Source organism: Pimephales promelas, chromosome 21, assembly GCF_988280905.1.
Source record: "Pimephales promelas chromosome 21, fPimPro1.hap1.1, whole genome shotgun sequence".
Classification (NCBI taxonomy): Eukaryota; Metazoa; Chordata; class Actinopteri; order Cypriniformes; family Leuciscidae; genus Pimephales; species Pimephales promelas.
The window spans coordinates 19885206-19910728 of NC_142789.1; the positions used below are offsets into that span (position 1 = coordinate 19885206).

The 25523-nt window shown below is 37.5% G+C and overlaps 2 protein-coding genes across 5 annotated transcripts in view; both read left to right on the forward strand.

Moving 5' to 3' along the window:
- The window catches only part of sulf2a (sulfatase 2a), a 38230-nt gene extending 26104 nt beyond the window's left edge, over positions 1-12126 (forward strand). For 3 of the 4 annotated variants that reach the window (XM_039674001.2, XM_089125137.1, XM_039674002.2), the window contains 20 exons: positions 712-925; positions 1320-1559; positions 1648-1799; positions 3218-3387; positions 4284-4434; positions 5662-5837; positions 5924-6052; positions 6129-6191; positions 6438-6561; positions 6663-6861; positions 7729-7972; positions 8071-8167; positions 8663-8757; positions 8851-8910; positions 9029-9198; positions 9298-9440; positions 9534-9642; positions 9749-9782; positions 10665-10718; positions 11079-12126. In XM_039674001.2, coding sequence (XP_039529935.2) covers positions 745-925; positions 1320-1559; positions 1648-1799; positions 3218-3387; positions 4284-4434; positions 5662-5837; positions 5924-6052; positions 6129-6191; positions 6438-6561; positions 6663-6861; positions 7729-7972; positions 8071-8167; positions 8663-8757; positions 8851-8910; positions 9029-9198; positions 9298-9440; positions 9534-9642; positions 9749-9782; positions 10665-10718; positions 11079-11109 — 2622 coding nt within the window. In that variant the 5' untranslated portion in view covers positions 712-744 and the 3' untranslated portion in view covers positions 11110-12126. The remainder of the gene's footprint in view (positions 1-711; positions 926-1319; positions 1560-1647; positions 1800-3217; positions 3388-4283; positions 4435-5661; positions 5838-5923; positions 6053-6128; positions 6192-6437; positions 6562-6662; positions 6862-7728; positions 7973-8070; positions 8168-8662; positions 8758-8850; positions 8911-9028; positions 9199-9297; positions 9441-9533; positions 9643-9748; positions 9783-10664; positions 10719-11078) is intronic. The other variant, XM_089125138.1, reaches the window with a different exon arrangement.
- Positions 12127-12803: 677 nt separating this feature from the next.
- Positions 12804-25523, forward strand: part of arhgap46a (Rho GTPase activating protein 46a) — a 35945-nt gene continuing 23225 nt past the window's right edge. The window contains exons 1-2 of the mRNA XM_039673987.2: positions 12804-13148; positions 22991-23458. Of these exons, the coding sequence (XP_039529921.2) occupies positions 13135-13148; positions 22991-23458 (482 nt within the window). The 5' untranslated portion in view covers positions 12804-13134. The remainder of the gene's footprint in view (positions 13149-22990; positions 23459-25523) is intronic.

Below are 25523 nucleotides of genomic sequence, written 5' to 3' on the forward strand. Positions count from 1 at the left end.
AATTTGTATAACATCCCTTCCCCATTTCAATTCATTAACACCCAACTGTCTTCTCTAATAATGACCCTTTCCACTTCTAACCTTTGGCCCGAATCATTCACCCTCTCTCCTTTTTGGCCTGTAGCCCGCTGTCATTATCATCCACACCAACTGCCATGTGTTCAACTGATCCGATCGTTACACTTGGGGAATGAGTTGGTCTCTATGCATCATTAATGATTAATTAATGCCAAGCATCATAAATAAGATCATTTATATGGACGAGCTCCTCAGTTACTCTGCCCATTGTGAGCAAAAACCCAAAGGAGTAGAAGTGGAGGGTCATTTGAGAAGGAGTGTGTGTGTGTGTGTGTGTGTGTGTGTGTGTGTGTGTGCACCAACTGTCGGTGAATGCCAGTTCGAGTTAATGTTATATATCTAAAAAATCATTATTCTTCACAGATCTTCTAACTGTGTATGTGTTAGAGAATGAACAACAAACACTAATATTCAAAAGTTTGGCATCAGTAAGATTTTTCTGTAAAAAAAAGTATTCATTAAATGAATCATGAGTGTCAGTAAAGACATTTCTATTTCAAATAATTGTTCTTTTGAACTTTCAATCCTGAAAAAAAGTATCACGGGTTTTCACAAAAATATTATGCAGCAAAACTGTTATCAAAATTGATGAGACATTTAATTTCTGACAGTTACTCTTGTTTTGTTCTCCAGGTTGAGAAGAAACCGTGAAGACAGGTTAAAGTCATGGCAGTTGGGTGGAGACCGGCCACCCTTCTCCTTGTCTTCATCCTGACGTTCCTCTGCCCCTCGGATGGAACCATGTACCTCTCTGGCCAGAAGCTGAGGTCTCGTCTTCAGAGGGATCGACGAAACGTTCGTCCAAACATCATTCTCATTCTTACTGATGACCAAGACATTGAACTCGGTGTGTTGCCTATTTGCATTTCTCTCTGTGTGTGGGTACATATTGTGAATTTGTGCACAGTGTGACATCAAGTATGTGTATGATTTACAATTATCATATAATTTACTTAAATTCTCTGGAGAAGGGCATCTTACAAATTCATTCCAGTGGCATCGGCCAACTGCTGAGGTCAGTTGTGCCAAACATCCTGTTTTTCAACTCGATTTTTTGGCACTTTAATCACTGAAGTGGCAACATAATGGCCTCACTGCTGGTCTTTGTTCAGGCTTTTCACTCAAACCCTTTTAGGGAGGAAATTTATGGTCAAGCATCTGTTACATAAAACAATCTGGATCTCTTTTGCTCTGTCTCCCTCTTTTTCCAATCTACATATATTGCCCATTTTTCCCTAAAGGCTCCATGCAGGCCATGAACAAAACAAAGCGCATAATGATGCAGGGCGGCACCCACTTCTCCAATGCGTTTGCCACCACTCCGATGTGCTGCCCTTCTCGATCCTCCATCCTGACTGGGAAATATGTGCACAACCACCACACCTACACCAACAACGAGAACTGCTCATCACCGTCCTGGCAGGCCCACCATGAACCGCACACTTTTGCTGTCCACCTCAACAATTCAGGCTACAGGACAGGTTAGTAAACAGCATGGATCTGGATATGCAGTATTTTTGCAATACTGAAGTTGCATTTTGATCTCAAAATAATCCATTTCTGTTACAGCCTTTTTTGGGAAATACCTGAATGAGTATAATGGCTCTTATGTGCCTCCTGGCTGGAGAGAATGGGTAGCTCTTGTGAAGAATTCTCGTTTCTACAACTACACACTGTGCCGGAACGGTGTCCGAGAAAAGCATGGCTCAGAGTATCCGAAGGTTGTCCGCTATCTCTTTTCAAAGAACATGTCTGAACATTGTATTGTGAAATTTCCCTACACACAGTAGACCAAGTGTAAAACTGTCATATCAGTTTAGCTCATTCACAGTATTTACCCAACATATTTAAAGGAGTAGTTCACTTTTAAAAAATCTTTTGCTGATAATTTACTCACCCCTATGTCATCCAAGATATCCATGTCTTTCTTTCCTCAGTCGAAAAGAAATGTTTTTGATGAAATTAAGAAATTAATTAAGAAATTAAGGTTTTTGATGAAAACATTCCAGGATTTTTCTCCATATAATGGACTTCAATGGGAACCAAACGGTTCAAGGTCCAAATGACAGTTTCAGTGCAAACTGTAAACTGTTCAAAGGGCTTTAAATGATTTCAGACGATGAATAAGGGTCTTATCAAGCGAAATGATCGCTCATTTAAAAAAAAAAAAAAAGCTTAAGTTTTATAAGCTCAAATAGTCGCCTTGCTCTGTTCTGTGATGCGCGTTTGTGACTCTCCTATTCGAACATGTTCATCAAAATGAATGAATCTTTTTCCTGAGTCAACTCGTTCATTTCCTTCGTTGAGTGAACCAAATGACACGAAAAAAGATTTGTTCATTTTGATAAACGAGTTCGAACAAGAGAGTAACGAACGCGTGTCACAGAACAGAGCAAGGCGACCATTTGAGCTTATAAAACTTAAACTTTGTTATTTTTTTTTTTAAATAAACAATCATTTCGCTTGATAAAACCCTTATTCATCGTCTGTCCATCGTCATCCGCTTGGTTCCCATTGAAGTGCATTATATGGAGGAAAATCCTGGAATGTTTTCATCAAAAACCTTAATTTCTTTTCGACTGAAGAAAGAATGACTTGGACATCTTGGATGACATGGGGGTGAGTAAATTATCAGCCAAAGTTTTTTTGAAAGTGAACTACTCCTTTAAAGACGCATAATGTATTGATATCAGATCGGTTAAGATATTGAGTATTATTTAACTATGCATGCTCATTTCCTCTATTTAAAAGTTTTAATATTGGTGAATCTTTGAACATAATAATTGACAAATACGATCTAGGATTAAATTATACACCAATGTGCAAGAGTCGGTAAGATTTTTTTTTTTCTTAAAATAAATTAATACTTTTATTTAGCAAGGATGCATTCAATTGATCAAATGTGACAGTAAAGACATTCACAATGTTACAAAAAGATTTCATTTGTAATAAATGCTGCACTTTTCAACTTTATATTCATGAAGGAATCCTCTCAAATCGCCCTGACTGCTTTCAAAAATGAAAAAAAAAAATCTTACCAACCCCAAAATTTTGAACAGTAGTGTATGTGTTTAGTAAACACATATTGATACTTTCTTGTATCAGACAGATTTCCCTTTTAATATGACTTATTTTACAGGACTATCTCACGGATGTAATCACAAATGACAGTATCAACTACTTCCGTATGTCAAAGAGGATGTACCCGCACAGGCCTGTGATGATGGTCCTGAGCCACGCTGCCCCCCATGGGCCGGAAGACGCAGCACCTCAGTACAGCAGCGCCTTCCCTAATGCATCTCAACACATGTAAGAACCTCTTTCTCTCTCTCGCTCACTATGAGAATTCACAGTCTGCATGAGGTTATAGCTTCATAAATCTCATTCGGTTTAAATTTCTCAGTTTCCAGCACTTTATCAAATGTTCCCGTGACATTTGAGATACGACAGCCTAATAAATAATGATCGCTGTATGGTACTTTAGCAACTATTCTCATTACACATTTGGTACTTTTAATGAACCACCTCTTATGACTTACTTTCTTGGTTTATTGCAGGAACAGAGGTTTGATTATGTATTCTGTGTACTGTAATTGTTTCCATAGTGCCTCCAGCAAATGAGTTTATACAATAGGCTCAAGAGAGAAATATACAGTGCTATTATTATAATATCATGATTTATTATTTGCATCGGTATTCATTCATAGGTGCCCATTAGAGCTATAAAGTCTTTTGCTAGTGCATAAACTTAATTAGCATACTTTTATATCTAAACACATGTGCAATCACAAGTGCACTGTTATTTTACTGTTTTTTTAAGTTATCATTTTAATGGCTGATTCATCAAGCTGCAGCTGAAATATACAATGCAAATTTATGCAAATCAGTCTTCTCAAACATGTCAAACCAAAAGAAGACAATGCTTTGGCCTTTACAATATGAAACATGACTTCAGAATACAGCACAATGAAATTTCTCAGCAATGTTATTCAGCACCAGCAGCACACAATGAATTGCATACAAATCTTCTCCATTAACAGACGTTTGAACACTCATGTTATGCATAATAAGTAAGACTGTGACTAAATATTGTTGTTAAAAATGTTAAGTTTTATTCATAGACAGCAAAGTGTATAACAAATGTGTCATTTCTTCCAATGGCACAGAAAACAGCTTTTAACAATTCTGAAAATGTCCCCACTCAGAACACCAAGCTACAACCACGCCCCTAACCAAGACAAGCACTGGATCCTGCGTTACACGGGACCCATGAAGCCTGTGCACATGCAGTTCACCAATATGTTACAGAGAAGAAGGCTGCAGACCCTGCTTTCAGTGGATGACAGCGTTGAGAAGGTCACTGATATCATGATAACTTTACAATATAGCACATAGATCATATTTTATATAGAAGTTAGTTCCAGTCCTTATACATAATCTTTTTTTTTGTCTATGTGGTGTTATAAGAGTGCTGACAGTACTTATATGTTTTAATCACTCCGCCGATCTGTCCGTTAGTAGTGTAAATTTTTCATTGACGACTCCTGCAGGTTACATCATTAGTAATTGACTGAATGAGTGAGTAATTTTAATAATTCATTAAAAAAAAATTCATGATTCATTCAGCAATGAACAAAGAAGTCACCGTTTATGAGTAAGTCAGTAAATCATTCACTGAACTGATTCATTCAAAACACAGATTGAGATTTAGGAAAGACACGCCAACTATTGATTATTGCTTTTGAGATACACAATTGTTCTTCTGTGACTTCGATTGAAACCATTTCCATTGGCAGAGCAAAAATGTTCAAACAGAAACTGGCAATATTGTGTCAAGTGTACGTAACTGTTAAAAATGTTAGGGTCAGTAAGTATTTTAAAGAGATGCATAGTTTTATTCAGAAAGAACACATTACATTGATTAAAAGTGATTTAAATTTTCTATTTTATTTTAGGTTTCCACAAAAATATTGAACAGCACAGCTGTTTTCAACATTGATAATAATTAAGAAATGTTTCTTGAGCACCAAATCAGCATATTAGATTGATTTCTGAAGAATCTTGTGACTGAAGACTAGATTAATGATGCTGAAAATTCAGCTTTGCCATCACATTAATAAACTGCGCTTTAAAATATATTCAAATTGTAAACTATTAAAGAAAATAAAATGATTGAATAGAAAACTACTAATGAAAAAAATATTTTAAATTGTATTCATATTTCACAATATTACTGTATTTTATTTAAGTATTAAATAAACTTTTCAAATACATTAACAAAACCTACCCCAAAATGTTGAATGCTAGTGTAAGTTACACAATATTTACGTTTAAAACTGTTTTATGAAAGCAATAATTGTTGTTAGTTTACTAGAATAACTAGCAAACCCGACAAATACCTTGACAAATACCTTGTACATGTAAACCCACAGTACTTGGCAATAAAGGTGATTCTGATTGTTGAGGCACATCAGCATCTAACACATATGAGAGATGCCTTTGAAATGTACAGAAAATTTTAGAAATGGATGTGTGTAACTAGCCTAAAAGTTGTAACATGCTGTTTACTATTCCCTCCCACAGATTTACAATATGTTGGTGGAAACGGGGGAGCTTGATAACACCTACATGATTTACATGTCTGATCATGGCTATCACATTGGCCAGTTTGGCTTGGTGAAGGGCAAATCAATGCCATATGATTTTGACATTCGAATCCCCTTCTACCTCAGAGGGCCGAATGTGGAGGCAGGTGGCATGTGAGTCAAAGACATTAAGCTCACAACTTTACTGAAAAATGCTAAAAATAACACAATATTGATTCTAAGTTTGTGATCTCCTGCAGTAATCCTCACATAGTCCTGAATGTTGACCTAGCCCCTACCTTGCTGGACATGGCCGGAGTGGATATTCCACTGGAGATGGATGGCAAGTCCATCCTCAAGCTGTTGGAAACAGAACAACCTGTCAACAGGTGCTAAAATCCACCAAAATAAACATTTCATGCTTACAATAAAAAAACAGCATTTTTCCTCATTATATTCTTCCAGTTTTACCAGGTTTCATTACAAGAAGGTGAAAGTGTGGAGGGATTCATTCCTTGTAGAGAGGGGGTGAGTACATTTGATCAGGCCAGATGAACCCATGCATTTTTAATTGAACTCCGTATCACAAACTCTTACACTGTATCGCTCTGAAAAAGATTTGTAACCCCAGAAATTGATTAGACACGACTCCATTAGAGAGGCACCAGATGGCACACTGACATCGGACACATCTACAAATTTCGAATAGGGGCTGTATCTAATTCTTTGCTGTTTTTGAATGGCGACCTGATGTGATCTCTTTCCGATCTACAGGAAGCCTCTGCATAAGCTAGCAGATGGCAAAGAGGTGGAACAAAATTCGCTGCCAAAGTTTCAGCGGGTCAGAGACCTGTGTCAAAGAGCTGAGTACCAGACTCCCTGTGAGCAACCAGGGCAGGTAAATATTCCCTTTCAATTACCATGGCATATCCCCTTGATTATTTCCAGTGATTGCCATCTGTCTAGTGCTTTCTAAGTAACCACTCCTCCTCTGTGCAGAAGTGGCAGTGTATTGAGGATTCCACTGGTATGCCGAGGCTGTATAAGTGTAAAGGGATGGCGGGTCTCTATGCACCTCGTGCTCTGGGCCTGATGGCTGCCAGCAGGGGAGAGATCAACAGAGCTCATTCCACATCAGACCAATGTGATTGTGAACCCAAGATGCCTCTCAAGAGGAAGAAGGCACTCACCAAAAAGAGTGCGTTACAGAATAGTTTTTTTTTTTTTTTTTTTTTTATGGACAGGACTAATAATAGTGTATGCCACAGCATTGTAGGCAGCACTTTGACATATAGCACAGCTGTTGAGTTGAAGTCCTGGCTCAAGGTCCTTTGCTGATCTTCTCCCTGTTATTTCCTGTCTTGTCTATTCAGTTATAAATATTTGAATCACAATTTTAAATTATTAATATTAATGGGGTTAGTTCCAAGGAGGCTTGGAAAAAGCTGTTTGTTAGCGTTCCCACTCATGAGGCAGTTACAATGTTTGGAACTCTTTGGAAGTGTGAAGTTTAAAATTTGGGGGAGGGTAAAAAGGTATTTTAAGGTATTAAGTACCCCCCAAAATGGAACTTGGAAACATCTACTATAATATAATGAAATATTTCAGATATTTGTATGTAGCAAAATTATTTATAGCAAAAATAAAAGAAAACCTGGCTAGTTTTAAATGGCAGCCAATGAAGAAACATGCTTTTTGCAGCTAGAGTGGCATCAAAAAGGGCTAACCAATTATGCTCATCAAAACCATATCCAACATTTAAATTTTGACACAAATTGCCCACCTTGCCCATGTCATACCAAATCTGCATTATTTTCTTATTCTTGGAACAAAAACGAGATAGTTTGCAGAATGCAGAATATATATATATATATATATATATATATATATATATGGATGTTGATTTATACGTTCAAACTCCAAATAGGACAAAAATATACCAGTTCCTTTCATTTTTAGGAATCGCGTTCATATAAAAGATCAAATTAGACCATGTCGTAGATAAAATGTAGTTTAAACAATAATATACCTGTATCTGTAACAAAGTCCATATACAATATTCCAGAGTTGAAGACCAAGAAGAGTTTGCCACGGAATCGTTGGGCCCGCTCTGTCACGTATCACTTGGACTCAGATGTGTTCACTCTGGACCTGGAGAAGGGCTACCAGCCCCTCAATCTGAACACCAGCCTTATGCTAGGCAGAAAGCAGGCAGTGTATGGAGAGAATGAAGAATACAGCGGAATGGGACCCGCAGACAACAACTTCAACACCCTCACGCCACCTGCTGCTCTTAAAGTCACCTACAGGTTCATTACAGACACTCAGTTACTGTGGATGATAACAGTTGAAAAACTATGAACAAATCTGTGGTTTCTATTATGTAAAGCTTTTCTTTTTTGTTCAGATGCTCCATTCTGATGAATGACACAGTCAGGTGTGATGGTGGATTATATAAATCTCTACAAGCATGGAAAGATCACAAACTACACATTGAGCATGAGGTAAGATCATGGTTACATTGTTCTAATACACCCTGAATAAAAACAAAACAAAATAATTCTTAAATTTACCACCTTCCCAACGAACATGAACGTTCAGACAAAGTTTCCTCAAAGTTACGATCAAATGTTCATCCAGTAACGTAGAAAGTTATCCAGTCTTTAATAATTTTCTCAAAACAGCACAAAAAATATTTCTTTACATTGAAACATTTAAGTTCGTCTAACTTTTTTTTTAAATGTTCCCACTTGTTTCAGAATTTTTCAGAGAACATTCAAAACAAGTAACGTTCCCATAATGTTTGCAAACTTATAAAACGGAATGTTCCCTTAACATTTAACGGAAAAAACGTTTAAACTATTTTTAAAACGTTAAAAACTGGACATTTTGAAGATTCCGAAAATAATATTTTCCATAACTTAACAAAACCTTCTTACAAAATATTTTAGTTAGCTGGGTTAGGTTTTACTTTTAACCTCTTTTTGCTCTTTATGTAGATTGAGACTTTGCAGACCAAAATAAAAAACCTCAGAGAGGTCAAAGGGCATCTAAAGCAGGTTCGACCAAAAGAGTGTGAATGCAACCAAAACACGTAAGCTTTTTTATACTTTCATTAACTGCTTAATGTTGGCTTGATCTTTTTTTTTCACACAATTGACATAATTATGTAATATTTGCTTTAAAGGTATCAGTACAACAATAGAGCACTGTTCAAACTCAAATCAGGGCACATACATTCTGTCAAGTAAGTTTTCATTCATCATCTGTCATTAACTTCAAGAAAAGGCAGAAGGATAATGCCTAATGTTGAAATCTAACTAACATCCTTAGACAGTTAAAGACATCTATTCTTTTAATCTAAGTGGAATGACCTCCAAAGATAAGAAACAGTGGCTGATGAAAGAACAGAAACGCAGGAAGAAGCTGAGGAAGCTCCTGAAGCGCCTCCGTAATAATGACACTTGCAGCATGCCTGGCCTCACCTGCTTCACACATGACAACCAACACTGGCAGACCGCCCCCTTCTGGACAAGTACCGTATAGCACATCACTCCAGTTGTTTTATGCCACAAAACATTTACATAATAGTTTTTATAATATAATTTCTCTTAAATCTTTTTTGTGTTGTCAGTGGGGACGTTTTGTGCTTGCACGAGTGCCAACAATAACACCTACTGGTGTCTGAGGACTATCAATGAGACGCACAACTTCCTATTTTGTGAGTTTGCCACTGGCTTCCTGGAGTATTTTGATCTTAACAGAGACCCTTATCAGGTAGATCTTTATATTTTTATCTCTTTTACCATTTTTGATAATTTAATAAGATTTGTCATGTAGTCATGGGAACCCCCATAATTTCCACTGCAGCTGATAAATGGCGTGAGCACGCTCGATCGTGATGCGGTGAATCACATGCACCAGGAGCTCATGAAACTGCGCAGCTGCAAAGGTCACAAAGAGTGCAATCAGGAGACAGGTGAGTCATGCCACGTGTTTGAGGAAAATCTTTGCTTTGATGTTGCATTTCAACATAATACCAACAAATATACAATTTATAACCAAGTGACTCATATCTCTCACAGGTGGTAAAGAAAGAAACTCTTTGTATGATTATAGGTATGGCTTCATTCTTATGTTTTATGGCTGATTAAAAAATAATATTATTAATATGTTTATATCTTCTATGTGTTCTGTATATATTTGAGATAGAAATCTTTTGTAACATTATAAATGTTATCTTTTGATCAATTAAATCTTTTGTAGCATTAAAAATGTTATCTTTTGATCAATTAATGTCTGCTGAAAAATATTATATTAAAAGAATCCTGAAAAAAATTGATCACGGTTCCCACAAAAATATTAAGCAGCACAACCGTTTTCTACATTGATAATAACAGGAAATCTTTAGATCATTAGAATGATTTCTGAAGGATCATGTGAGGAATAGAGTAATGATGCTGAAAATTCAGCTTTGCAATCATTTGAATTTGAATCTTATAAAAAAATAAAAAATAACTTTTATTTTAAATGATAACAATTAATAGTTATAATAATAAAAAATAATTATAATTAATAAATAATAATTCCTAATAGTATTTTATTTTATTTTATTTTTTTATCATGAGACTTCAAAGAATTATTATATAGCCTACTCTTTACTATCTATTAATTAGTTATAAAGACTTTAACAGATCTGGATCTTGGGAAATAAATGTCCTGTGTTTGTGTGTGTGTGTGTGTGTTTTACAACATAAACACGGTTTATGAGGACACCTCCTGTGTCCTACAATATACAGTTTGAACAGTATAAAAACCATTATGCTTATGGAGAGGATGGTAAAACAATAAATACAATAAAAAAGTGTTTTTTTAGGGTTGTGTTTAGGGGTAGAGAGAGTTAGGAGATAGAAGTTTGCACAATATAAAAGATATTTTCTATGGAAAGTCCCCATAAAAAATGAAAACCCAACTTGTGTGTGTGTTCTCCACATGCTTCAGGCCGCTTCATCGTCGAAAGAGGCCAAAAGTGAAGAAACCATCCTCCAAATCAATGTGAGTTTGTTGTACACACCATCTGCTTAATATAATTCAGCCAGCCAGTTATCAGCACTAATCCTCAATAGTCCTCCTCCCTCTGTCATACAGTGTGTGTGCATGCTGTCCCTCACTGCATGAGCAGCTTTTCAATTCTCCAGACATTCCTTTAGATGCACACGTGACGACAAGAGTCCTTCATTACTGATAAGAAAAAGTGTGTTAACAAAGTACAGAGCGGTGCAGCCCCACTGCCATAATTACACTTTGTCCTCGTTTTGTACATGACTTTCTTTTGTCTTTATGCTGTTCTTACTTTGCTCAAACCTAGACTCCTGTTATCAGAACTAAGATTTTTTTTATTGCCCGTTTACACAGGGGTCAAATTTGGGAAGGATGGGTAGGTTAGTTTATCACTACTATCCACTGTGAAGGATGCACAGAGGTGAGGAATGTGGACTGATGAACTCCTGACCCGAGGACAGCAAGTGAACTCTGCAAACGTCCAGCCATTATGAAGTGTGGATTCGGAGAGGGTCATATCAGTGTGGCCATCTCATTTTCTCTCTCAATGCATTTTTCTATTTACAGTTTTTGATTCACTACATTTTTGGGAACTTTTTAATGAAAGACTTCTTCCATGGAAACTTTTTACCATAAGGGACTTTGATGGATTTTTTTTTTTTTTTTTTTTTTTTTTTTTAATGAGCCAATATCTATCCAACATGGCACCTAACATTTCGTGGCTAAGATCAGTCACGTTCACTGTTCTCATAAGACAAGAAAACTCACATGACTCATCATTGAGATATAAACTTGTCATCTATAAACACACTACTCCTTTATTATTCCTGTAAGACTGTGATGTGGGACTCTGGTACTGTGTTCAATAGAGGGCCGACATGCTCTGACTTCGTTGCTGCTGTGGATATTGTAATATTACTCTCAAACTGAAAATCCCAAGGAAACGTCATGATACTTTACACATGTTGTGCTAAATAATAATAATGTCACCAACTTATGTGATTCCGTTCATGGAAATGTTGCTTTTTGAAACATGGTGCTACTGTAAGTTAACACTTGGAACTGAATGCTGCATAATATGTATTTGAATGTATGTGCAATTAATGTAAATATTAGTAGCCTATATTTTTACCAGACTGAATATATGGGAGTTTCTCTTCGTGAATGTTCTGAAAAGAGAGCACCCTCAGTCTAACAAATGTGTTATGTTTATCTGAATGCACTTATGAATATAACATACTAAACAGTGTTGGAGTAATGATTTGTTATAATAGTTAAATTCAAATATATGTGTAGGTGTCATCCCAAACCAATTCATTCCCTTTTTGCTGTTTTCCATTGGCTTGAAATGTGGAAAGCAATGAAGGTATTGTAGTTGGTGAATAAAGTGTTAAATACCCAGGTTTACGGCTTTTTCCTATTCCCCATATATATTTATGTTTTAGAAAGAAACTACTGCTAAACTAAAACCAGTTTAAATCTAATGTACTGGTCTTTGCTGGTCTCTCATGTTTGTCTGTTAACTGGTTTTGTTTGCAGGGGTTTTGGGCACTTTTAAGCTCAGTAGACTGAGACCATCCGAAGACTTTATCCAAACTGGGAGACCATTTAAACCAGTCTAGTTTTTTTTTGTGCCTTTTATGAATATTCTACATTTTTATGTTTTACTTACAAAAGATATGTATGTGGGTCCAGTTGTCTCATCTTGTTTTTGAAACCTAAATCTAAGCTGGTTTGCTGGTGTTGGTTTCGGTGGTTTTAGAGTGGTTTGTGTTCACCTACAGTAGGCCATGTAGCTGATCATCTACATCAGCTGAACCCCATTTGAGCTAGGATGGGATACCATTTAAAAAAAAACTAAAACCAGGCTTTGAGACCAGATAGAGCAGCCTTAAGCTAAACTATTCTACATTTATGGTGCTTTTTCAAAAGGATATCATAACTGAGAGACATTTTGTGCTCCGTTGCGTTGCCTTATTCGCCAGCAGGTGGCGCTTTCTGAATAATCCTAGATTCTGTAAATCCCTTCAGGCAATCAAATATATGAATCCAACTCCACCTGAACTTGCACCTGTCTTGCGGTATAAACCAATACAAAAACTCTCCACCACATGTAGTTTGTTTTACTAAACTTTTTGGGCGTCACATTTACTCAGTGTCAGCCAGGTAAACTGGAGTTTCAGTATCTCTGTGTAGGGGGTGGAGAGAGAGTTCATGGAGACACCCCCCAGCCACCCAGACCAGCTCACACGCATGCAGCCAGCACAGGCGCGCGAGCATTCAGTACTGTGTGAACAATATCACGAAGCCCTCGCGCTGGACGTCCGACAGACCGAGGAGATAAAGTTTTACCGTCTTTACGCTATCCTTTTATACTTTTTTGTGGTTTAACCGCACAATGTGAGAAGAAATGGCTGGGAAAAAGTAAGTTTGAGTCTTTCTTTTGGAAAATTAACCAAGTTTTGACGAGAAGTTAGCGCGGTGTCTCTCTTGTACGTTAGCCCCTCAACTAACGTTAGTTTGAGATCTGTACATTAACTATTATTCACCATGAAACTATAAATATTTCTCAATTTGCTTAAGTTGTCGGCTATAAATTAGTATGAAGAGAAATATTGAGATTGTGTGAATGAAGAGACGATTTTCCCACGACTCACGAGGAGTCGGTCAATGTGATGTGTTTTTCAGTTTGCTGCTGTCGTTAGTTCAGTCGTGTCATTAAATCAGCATCACTGGCGGAGGCCAACTGTTTCGGCCATATGTATGAACTGCTTTGATTTGAACCGACTTCTCTATAAACACAGATTATTGGCTAATTTAGTGTTCCTCCTACTGTAATCTTGAGACATGGAACAAAACAGGTTTCACAAATTTACCCGCCGTTCTTAAGTAGTGCTAATCAGAGATGATTAGTAGTAGCAGCTAGTTGGCTGCCTCTTTTTTAATGTTTTACAACCGTGTCCACTGTGTTTGGTCTCCACATATTTATTAAAATTAATAAATAAATAAAATCAGATAGTATCAGTGTCATAGGCTATCTTTTTCCGAAAGAGCTTTCCATATTTCACTCCAACATCACAATATCTTATAAGAAGTATGTTTAGTATACAATTTAACTGTGCTTATATATTGTTTTCTGTCACAATCGTGATATTTACACTCATACAAATGATACAGATTATTTTTAATTATCTAATTTCTCTAAGACTTTAATTTCCCACCTAATTTTAAGACTGTCCTATTATTAGCAGAAGCACTCTAACTTACTACAGGAAAAATTATTTGTGCATTTACCAAATGATGGTTTGGTGACAATTCAATAGATGGAGCTTTTTATAATAAACATGTATGTAAGGCATAATGACACATTCTTTTTTGTTGTTGTTGTCTTTTTAAGTCTGACAAATGCACATTTTGAGAGAAAATGGAAGAACATGCTGAATCACAATAATTCCTTGATATGTAAACTATATACTTAGTTTTTAGATATTTTGTTCCAGTATTCAAGAATCAGTCTTGTATCAGATATTGAATGTGGTCTAATTCCTGAATATCGGCTGATGGTTACAGGAAACCACCAGAACCCTCTTTTGATATCCCACAATACCTTCTGTCGCCTTTACTGTGGTTCGAAGCATTGAAGTCACATAATGTGAGCTGTGGATGCATGTTGCTTTAGCTGGTGCTGCACTGCCAGAATAACACAGAGCATCTGTTTAGTGCAGGGTTACAGATGTACAAATTAATTAAATTCATTAAATTAAAATGTAGTCTTTTTCCACCCTGAGTGTGATTATGACACAGATGCTGAAGTGTAAATAGATGAAAAGAGGTGGTTGAAAGACTTCTGTGAGTGTGCACCGTTTGATGTAACACTTTGATCAGCCGTTGTATTGATGGCTCTCTGTTCCTCTCTCCGAGTTCCCGGTTCAGAAGCTGAGCAGGGGCATGACATTGGACACTTGACGCTTTTAACATTGCCATGTCTCTATGAAGCTGAAGTTTGATGCTTGTTTTAAAATTCTTCAGATGTGTTCTAGTTTTGCACCATTTTGAAAAAAACTCCTAATATGATAAGACCACTGACTGAAGTTAATGGACACTATTATGGTCTATTCCAGCTACTGAGTGTAAATGTATGTTTTGACAGCCTGAGGTTTATCTTTGATCCAGAAAGAGATCTTACAATAGGATGTTTCCCCCTGTTTGCATATCTGGTACACAATAGTGTTCAGACAAAGGGAGGACGTAGCATTGTGACAGCAGTTTAGCACCAGTGTTTAACAAGACCTTTGAGCTCAATGTGAAAAGCACCCATCTCCAGTGGTCAACCTGAGGCCATGTCTCACACGCCAATAAGTTGCTTTTCTATTCCAGGTTTGTTTTTTGTTAAGATTAGGATGAGGATTTCTGTAATGCATCTAAATTAAATGAGCAATTTTCCATATCTTTTCAAAAAATGACTAGTCATCTTAAAGTTGGTATATGGGAATTTAACCATTATCTAAATAGATCTTATGGCTCTTATTGTGAACTGTTCATCTATGGATTTTTTTTTTATAAAGCTCAATTTTTGGAAACAGCTTACATTTCTTTGTTGATTAAACCCTGGTCCTTTCTTATAATTTTGCAAGTTTGCATTCAGGTCTCACATAGACGTCCGTCACAGAATGTTACGTTGTGACTTTACCGACTAGTTAAGTAATTGGTTTTAAACGCTGTGTTTCTTAAGACACATTTTTATTTATTTATTTGATCCAAAAACTGATTTACTCACCCTTGCAAGACTTTCGTTCATCTTTCGAACACAAATGAAGATATTTTTTAATAAAATCTGAGCCAGTTCTGCACTCTCAATTGACTGTCTTGTGTCTACTCTACGCAACTACAACTTTGACGTTTCAAAAAGTTCATTAAGAGATCTTAAAACAAATCCATTCACATTGTAAACATTCAAATGCACACACTGTGGATTTTATGGGCCAACATAACTGAGCCAACAAATAACAGTTGGACATTATTTTATATCACTGCATTATTTGATCATAGCCATGTGAAACACTTTTATATTAGTGTTAGTTTTTCTGGTATATAATTAGTGTTTTCTGGTATATTTAATTCCCATATTTGTTCAGGATGGGGCATTTATAATGCAGTGATTGACTCAACCTTGTCAGTTTGTACTGTTAATATGCTAATCTTCTCCAAAACTTGAAAGCATTATTTTTATCCTGTCCTTACCTACTCCCCACTAAGCTCTGAAACAAACATTAAAGGATTAGTTCACTCCAGAATTAACATTTCCTTATAATTTACTCACCCCCATGTCATCCAAGATGTTCATGTCTTTCTTTTCTTCAGTCGAAAAGATATTATGGTTTTTAAGGAACACATTCCAGGATTTTTCCCAATAATGGACTTCAACGGGGACCAACGGTTCTAAATTGCAGTTTCAATGCAGCTTCAAAGGGCTCTACACGATCCCATCCGAGGAATAAAGGTCTTATCCAGCAAAACCATCTGTCATTTTCTAATTTAAAAAAAATGTATATACTTTTTTAACCACAAATGCTTGTCTTACACTAAATCTGCAGTGTGTCCATGACTACACATTATTTAGTCCAGTTGGTGGTCATCTGTGATGTAGGCGGAAGTACCGAACCAGTGTTTTCCGCAATAACCTTAATTTCTTTTCGACTGACGAAAGAAAGACTTGAACATCTTGGATGACATGGGTGTGAGTAAATTATCATTATCACAATTTTAATTCTGGAGTGAACTAATCCTTTCACATCTGGGCATTCAGGGCTCCCAATTCCCATCTCCTTAGACCTCGCTTTGACAACTTCGTCCTTTGAGGTGGTTAGGTGACCTTTGACCCTGCTCCCACCCAGTCACTCAGCCTGACCTGAGTGGAAATTAGATGCGTTGAAATTGATACTTTTAAACACTAAAAGTAAGACTTTAACTTGTTGCCTGTCTGACCGAATACGCCATGATAAAATCATCATGTTCAGCACGGAAGATCGGCTCAGGGAACAGTTAATCTTTTTATCTGGCTAAATCTTTACAGTTGTTTCTGTATTTCAAAATGAGATGTTCATTCGAAAGAAGTATTAATACAGACGCTGACAGCTGGTTGTAGACAAGCGAATTAGTATTTGAGCACACATCTATTCTGCTACTTCTGTGTGTCTTCTTAAACATGCTTCTCACACATGTCCGTTCACGTCTCACTGTTGCTGTCACCGTGCCCGTTTGTCCCGAATAAGGCCTTTGGGGTTGTGGGTGTGCAAACAGTGGGCTTGTCAGATTTGTCCTCTCTAGAAAGAAGATTTATTGTTTTGCTAACACAGTTGCTGTTTGGCAGTTACAGACTTCCCGCCCAGAGTAGAAATTTCCGGTAGCACTGTCCGTTGAGACAGGAAGTAGTTCAGCAGCAGTGCGGACAAAAACAGCCGTATAACACATACAGGCAGGCGGTGCATCATCCCAAAGAGGTCAACTTTTCTTGCTTTATATAGATAGAATTCTCGGAAGGGGGTTGTAGTTCAGCATTTCAGACCCCTTATCCTTACTTACCCCAAAGCCACACACCCCCGCTGAGGCACGACTCGTGTTCTGATTGGCCACCACTCCTGTGAGAGCTTTAATTGTAAAGGGGGTTGTTCCAAATGAATAGAGGCTGATGGTTGTGCTAACAATGCTCTCCATTGTCATGACCCCATTATCCATTAGTAATGGGTGGAATTCTCACATATTGTCATGCATATGATACTGACTTACTACAATTTGGCTAGACATTTGGATGCATTCCTTCATTGAACCAAAACACTTAAATACTATCTGCTTTAGTTGTCATCATCTCAGGAAAAGCAAGAGACATTTGCCACATTCTGTTTGCAGATTTTGTGGTGATTTAAAAAATCACAAACATTTCTTGTTTTCCAATAAAAAATATCTTATATATATATATATATATATATATATATATATATATAAATATACAAATTATTTTTCTCTTTTTTGCTGGCTTTCAGCCATCTATCTGAATGCTTTCCTGTAACCAATCTGTTAACACGCGGCCAGCTATCAGTACTGACACGACGTTACCCACAAAGATAAATGAAGCCAGCATTGGTCTTGATCCGTAAAGCCAGGCAGAATAAAAGTAAAATGGACTTGAGCAGCTGTACTATGACCTCTGCCGATGGAGGCCTGATCCACTCTAGTCATTTGGCCTCTTCAAAATGAGCAAAAGCAACCTGCACAGGGCTTCAGAAAAACAAACATTAAAAATAAATGAATGAGCCAAATTTGACTTCTATAAGAAAATAAATAGGTGGTAAAGTATTTTTGTAAGTGCCACGTAAGAGTAAACCTATGTTTTTAACAACCTATGATCTAACCCTGCGTTCATTCTCAAGGTGTTTAGTTAGTACCATGAATGAAGCATTTGCATGAAGCAGGAAGGGACAGAAGAACTCCACCCATTTTCATCCATCTATTTTCATTCAAATGTGTATGTCCAGCTTTTAGTATCACTGGAATGAGTGACCTCACTTCACAGAACTAAATAATTCCTCTGACAGGTGCAGCAGTTTGTATTTTTTGTTTGAATGAAGTGTGTTCACTGTTCACTCTTCTCTATTTAGGGGCAGGGCAGTGTCCTTCCTTGTGTATTCTGTTCGTGGAACTATGCCTGTTTGCTTTTGTGTGTACTCAGCTGACACTCTGTGCATTTGTGTTTGAGAGTGACACAGCATGTTTTCTGTACTCAAATGCAACAAAAATGCAAGTTAAATTAGTTGTAGGGCATATATGGTTGAAAATGTTTGAGATGTAAATACTGACTTAGAAGAACAATTGATTTGTTTTAGTATAACTAAGTACTTTATTTTTTTTCACACCTTCAGGTAATTACGTAATCTCGAGTCCCACCTATCGAACAATTTGCATGCTGTTCCACAATATTGAATGGCATTACGTCACCTGAACCCTCTTTCACCTGTTATTCCAACCTCCTTTCACCTTTTATTCCAAGGATATTCCTTTTTTGTTTGTATATAATCCCTGAGAGGAACACAGTTTATTTTGAGATAAAGTGGCTTTTTTAGCACTATCAGCTAGCCAGAGTATACTAATAAGTTGTCTAAGTCAAATTCAGATTCTGTTTTTAAACTTGCTGGCTTTGTGTGGCAAATGTTTCTCAAGTTTTAAACTCAGAATAATATGTTATTTTTTGTGTGGAGTTCAGCTTTTTGTGGAGTAAATGGCAGCTAAGAGACTTTGGCACAGAGAATTATTGTTAAATTTGTTGCATTTTTTTCCGTTCTTTCAGAATGGTCTTGGGTAATCTAAAACTGAAACACCTAAGGTGGAATTTCAAAATTGCACTCTCAAAAAAAAAAAAGCACTGAATAAAAAAGGCATTTGGCCTCATTTTGGAACAATGGATTTAGTCCAATATGTCATTGTTTTTTCAGTGCTTGGAGACCAGCCATTGATTGTATAGCTATTTTTAAATGGTGCAGATTCCTAGGCTTCAAGAATATGAAAATTATTTCTTTGTTTTAGATATGAGGAAATGATTGGACTTATTATTAGACACTTTCTAAAAATATAATTTTTGTTATACAGAGCTAGACTCAAGAAAAGGGGGAATGTCTTAGTATGATGCATTCTTGTATGCTGCCTGCTTTTGGTGTCATTATTCTATTTAAACTGATATATTTCCAGTGCCCGAGAAGCACAACTAGCAGAGAATAGCCTTAGCAGAACCAGGAGGGGATAAAGGCACAGTGTGCCTTAAAAAGATATGATAGGCTACTACATTTATTACAGACAGGAAGGTAACAGGATACTTGTGAAAAAAGAAAAAGAAAATAACGTGAAAAGTCACATTGAAAAGTTTCACTTCATTCAAAAATCACACTGGTTTTTGAATAGCACGCATGGGCGTGATCAAATTAAAAGATAATGAGCTGAAATGAGAATAACTGACATCTCTCTCTTTTCATATAGATTACATAAACAGAGAATATTTGTTTTTGTTATGAATTAGACCAGGGTTCCCCTAACTTAGTCTTGGAGGGCCACTGTCCCTGCAGAGGTTGGCTCCAACCTTGAATCAAACACACCTGAGCAAGCTATTTAAGGTCTTCAGGATCAGTAGAAACTCTATTTTCTCTATGGTTGTCAACAAAACTCTCAAAGCTTTACTAATGTGCTTGCCTATTTACCCAGGAGATACCCCAATGAGCAAATGCCACTGTGATTTTTACAGTGGTCTTGGTGGTCAACCTAAATACCTCATGCGTTCTCAAGCAACTTTTCACACTATTTCCTTTTTATTTTTTCACATGTACACTAATCTGTTTTCTTGATAGTATAATGGCAAACATTTGAACTTGATGAGGAGGAATTTAGTCATAAGGATTCTGTTGCAGAGACTGCATGCCTTTCTTGAGGCTGCTTGAACAAGTGACAAAAAGGTGTGGGTGGAGTTCAGCACACAAAAGGGCTCCAGTTTAACTGCTCTTCAATTACACGGCTCCCACCCATAAAGCTCTTGATCTAGCGAGAAACAGTTTGTGCAGAATACACTCTATAGGACAGGATTCTTTATGAGCATAATTAATTTATTCAAACTGACAAATGTGCACACACACTTGCACATGCATTGACATAAAATCAGTGCTTTTCCTTATGTTAGTTGCCGTGTCTCTGGCAAAGCTCAAATATTTAACGCTGTTAATGAAGGTAAAATGAGCTGATTGGTATGTCGGCGACAGATGGTGCCCCAGTATGTCTTTGCTGAGTTTGTTGTTTTGGGTTGTGTTTCCCAGCTTACCTAGCACCAGCTGTATATTAGTCTCTCTTGGCCTCTGTATACCTACATTTGTTTTTATTCAGATGCAATTGTATATTAACAGATTTGGTATTTGCTTTTTTTCTTAAATGTAAGGAGTAGAACAATAAAGACAGTTGGACTACTTATGTTACATTTCAAGCACCTTTGAACAGGTGGGCTGACTATTTCTGATCCTGAGCCACAGCTTGGGTGGAAGCCCAGGGAACAAATGGACATATGGACGTGACAACACACAAACACACTGTTCTCTGTCCAACCAGTGGTATAGAGGGCATGTGGCAGGAGAGAAGGAGCACACTTGTAGTGGCACAGAAGCTAGCTTGACATGCCTCACTGGAGCATCATCAGACCATTCTAAACAGCTGAAGAAGAATCAAAAGGGTAATTTACAGTAGCTGTGTCTACATGTCTAGACATCTGAGTGTTCATATCATCTTGCGTTTTATTCTAGTATGTAAGTGTTTGTTTATTTCACGATTGTTTAAACCACATGAGATGAATATCAGTAGTTTGACTCTCTCGGAATGAGTCATATTGAGCCCTTCACTGGTTTGGGTGGCCTAAAGAAGGAATCCCGCTGCCTGTGAGCGATAGTCTGAGCTACCACATCATGGCTTAAATTAGCACACTTAAGATTCTCTGCATTAGGAAACTAGATCAAAAGAAACATAATAGGTTATCATGACCCAAATAAGCTGCATTAAATTTTTGTTGTTGTTTAGGGCTCCATCCGATGCCACTTTCCCCATTCATCATCCCAGACGGAGGTGAAAAGTTTTGACTTGAGTTTGAGTCATATTGTAAAATGTAGTAGTACCTTTATTTGGGTTCAGAATTGTATATGTTGGCTTTAAAGTCGCAACTTTACGGAAGTAGCTACAGATTGTTTCTTGCATATTGTGACATTGAACATCTGAGTGGTTCTATGCGTCAGGTGTCGATAGTAAGCACCACATTTAAAAAAAAAATTAATTTAATCGGCCATTATAAATGCCGATACCGATAGTTAGGAAAATGCCTAATATCGGCCGATAATATCGGCCCGCCGATATATCAGTCGGGCTCTAGTTCTTACGCGTAATTTTACACGTGAAATGCAGCCGAACCTTGGAATGTTTTGTCTTTGGCATCTTCATTAATCCCCTCGCTATTAGCAGACGTTCCGGGAGTCTCCCGCATATTGATAACGGCTCCCTGATGCCCCGCATATTAGTTAAAATCTCTCGGAATCTAGAGCGAGCGAGCAAGAGCGTGCATGCGAGACAGAACAGACTGCTCTAAACCGTATAGTGCATGCACAGCGGAGAGGGAGAGAGCGAGAGACTTTGCGTGTGTGTGCCTCATGACACAGAAACTCGCGCACCGAAATCAGGCACCGAAATTTTCGTTCTTATTTGGTCTGTTTCCTACCGTTTACGTCGGAACTGGTTCCCTATTGGCACCGCGTTTCGGTACCCAACCCTACTGAGAGTGTATAATTAAGTTCGCTTGAGTAAAGACAATAGGCTACTATTCAGATATTTTATGTGGGGAAGGAGAATTGGTTTGTTAAACTATGAATGTGAAACCATAGTAAAAACAATTTTCGTTGATTGACGCCAATCGGACGTTCATGTTTTTTAAGTCTATTTGAAAGTTAGGCTAAAAAACACGTTGCATTCTATATGGCCTGATTATGTCATTTAAGTGACATAGCCTGCCTCCAGTTTTCCTCAACTTGACTAATTAAGAGGCGATATTTGAGCGGCATATCATCAAAATGTTCGTAAAACGAAAACTCTGCCGGGCACCCTTTTTTTCTAGCGGAAACTCTGGTCTGCACATGTGATTCCAAGATGATTGCGTTGTCTTTAGTCTCTCCCTTTCTTTCCAATCCTGTCATCTATAAATATTTTAGCAGTCACATGACACTAAGATGACTTAGAGAGCTTTTCAGACCATGACAAGCACACCTGTGACCAGATAGGTGACCAGACTTGTCTCGCAATGTGTGCATGTCTGTATGGGAATATACGTGAATGCTTTCCAGCTCACAACTTTGTTTCCTCGTCCGTGGCTGTATCTCCTGATAGGATTATGGATGTGCTGAGATAGCGTTTCTGTGCATGCACTCTCACACATGGTGATTCTCTCTCTTGCTTTGGCCTAATTCCCTTGATAACAGATCCGTCAGATTACACTTTAAGAGATTGATGAAGCGCAGCCTCTAATTTATAACAGCATATCTGTGCCATTTTGAGTTGATTTTGATTTTAATTTACTAGGATTCCAATATACCAACTTTTGTTTGTAAAACAATAATGGTCAATATTATGACAATACATGTTTTTGTTGTTAGTATAATAAATATGATCAATTTAAATATGATTTGATTCTATTTTTGTCTTCTCAGCACTGATTGGGTGGAAATCCTGGAGCCTCGTTCACAAGAGCGCATGTACGTGAATCTGGCCACAGGAGAGTGTGGTTGGGACACTCCCACCGATGTGCCTGTCCGCCAGGCTGATGGTAACCAGTGGTGGGAGCTATTTGACCCCCAGAGCAGCAGGTTCTACTACTACAACTCTGCCGGCCGGATCACCGTGTGGCACAGGCCGCAGGGTGCAGATATTGTCCCTCTGTCTCAGCTCCAGGCCATGAAACGCAACACGGCATCTGAGCACAAGACTGATGGGGGTACTAAAGAAAGGAAACATAGTAATCAGTCCATAGGGAGTCAAGATAGATGCACCCCTCTACCACCCATGGAGCCCTACACTAAAGAGCCAGAATGTGCCGACAAAGCGCCTAAACAACAAGAAATGGACAACAGACAGAAGCCAGACACCCATGGCGCGGACAGCAGCAAAGACTCTCTCAGGTAGGCCCCTGGGCTTTTTCTGCATGTTATCTTGAGTCTAGTCATTATAGTTCCTTAGAAAATACTGTCTGTAACCAGAGACCAATTCTTTTCGACTGCTGGAATATCACTCTCATTTTCCCTGACTTTAAAGGCACATTCTGGGTTCAGTACAAGTTACACTCAACTGGCAGCACCTGTGGCATAATGTTGTTTACCAAAAATTAATTTTGACTTGTTCCTCGTTTTCTTTGGAAAAAGACAGAATTAAGGTTATATTGAAGCACTTAGTGGAAATGAATGGGGATTTTAAAACGAGATTTTAAAACGAATCTGAATTGAGCAGTTTAGTCCAAATTTTCTGAAGAGACACAATTGCTTTATTTGATGAACAGATTGAATTTAGGCTTTTATTTACATATAAAAATTGATCAGAAAACAAAAACTGATGTGTGAGTTGATTAACGTTTATATGTGAATATTTCATATTCTTATCTTCAGTCATATTTTCAGTCTCTGCTGCCTCACGATATGATGACATGATTCATAATTCCATTCATATCCGAGAGTCACTTCATGAGCATTTTACCGTTTCATTTGAGAAAAACTATCGTCATATCATACACGCACAGAAACTCAAAGGTCTTTGCGGCAACCTGTCAAAATAAAAGTTTGGTTTAACTTAAAGAAATTGACAGAAATAATTATATTAAGCTACTGTACAATAGATTTAACTACGTCTCCATTAATTAAAAATACTACTAATAATAATGTGTGCATAGAAGGTTGCTTATTTTTCACTTGATTTTTTTTATAAGCAATAATTCTCAATATCATCAATATTTCTAGCATGTAGCCTTCAATGCTTTCATTAATTTACTGTCATAAATAATAAAGTCATTGAATTGAATCTAAAATGTTCTTCAAATTGTTAAATAAATTGGAAAAATTGTTCAAAATGATTTTGCTGTGGTACTGAAATTGATGCAGAGAACCGTAAAATTTTAATTGGTATCGCTACCAACTACTGGAATTTTAGTACTGTGACATCCCTAGAATAAAGGTATAAATTAAATCTGTTTCTCTTCAGAACTATCCCTTTAAATAACTTTTTTGCAGTTGTTAGAGTTTTATTGTCATGGCGACAGAGCTAAGTTTACAGATTGGCCTCATTCACTTCCATTGGAAGTTTCTCACTGTAAACCAAAAGGAGGCACAAGTGGAAATTTTGTTTTTGTTCAACACTATGCCACAAATGCTGTCGATTGAGCTTAACTTGTACTTGTTTTTGTTTGTCATGTACTCATAAGGAAGTAATTTAGATAAATTGCTGCCAAATGTGAAAAGTTGATATTTCAACTTTATGAGTTGAGTGCTTTATGAGAGTTTGCTTGTTTCTTGTCACCTTCATTACCAGATTCCAGTCTTGCCAGCTCTTTTTCACCTGGCACTGAGCTATGTCTCTGTTATTTCAGTGCCTTATGCTTTACCGAACTACAATACTTAGCCCATTCATTCTTTCCTAAAACAATCTCTGGGCCCCACCAGATGAAAGCTGCTGGGGTCGGGGCCCAGGGAGAGCCAAACCATTGTGGTTCGAACGTGACTGGACTTTCCCTTTTTCCCGCAAAAAAAAGCTCTCTTGAAGCCACGGTATACATTATCCAGCATATACAGCGGTTCTTTCTATTTCAGGGAAATGTTGTGCAGGGCCCTCGTTCTTTTAAATCCACCCATGGAAAAAGAGTTAATGGACTCCGATATCTTAACAGTTGGATCCCACTGAAACTTGGGAGGATTTTGAAATATTGTGGCTACATGTGGCCAGAGCTACTTGTTGAGTGGTGAGTGTTATGAAGAGCTGTCCTCTGTCTTCGCTTTAGACATGCATGACTGCTGTCTCTGGGAGGCCCAACATTTTTAACCTTTTTGTAAAACTAGAAGGGCAACAAATTTTTGACCTTTAGGTAAAACTAGATGAGCAACAAACCACTCTCCCACCGCCTGGCCCTCAATTCGTTTCTAACCTCACAAGCAACAGTATAGCTCTCTCAGGAACCCCACACGTCTAAGCCTCCTAACGGAT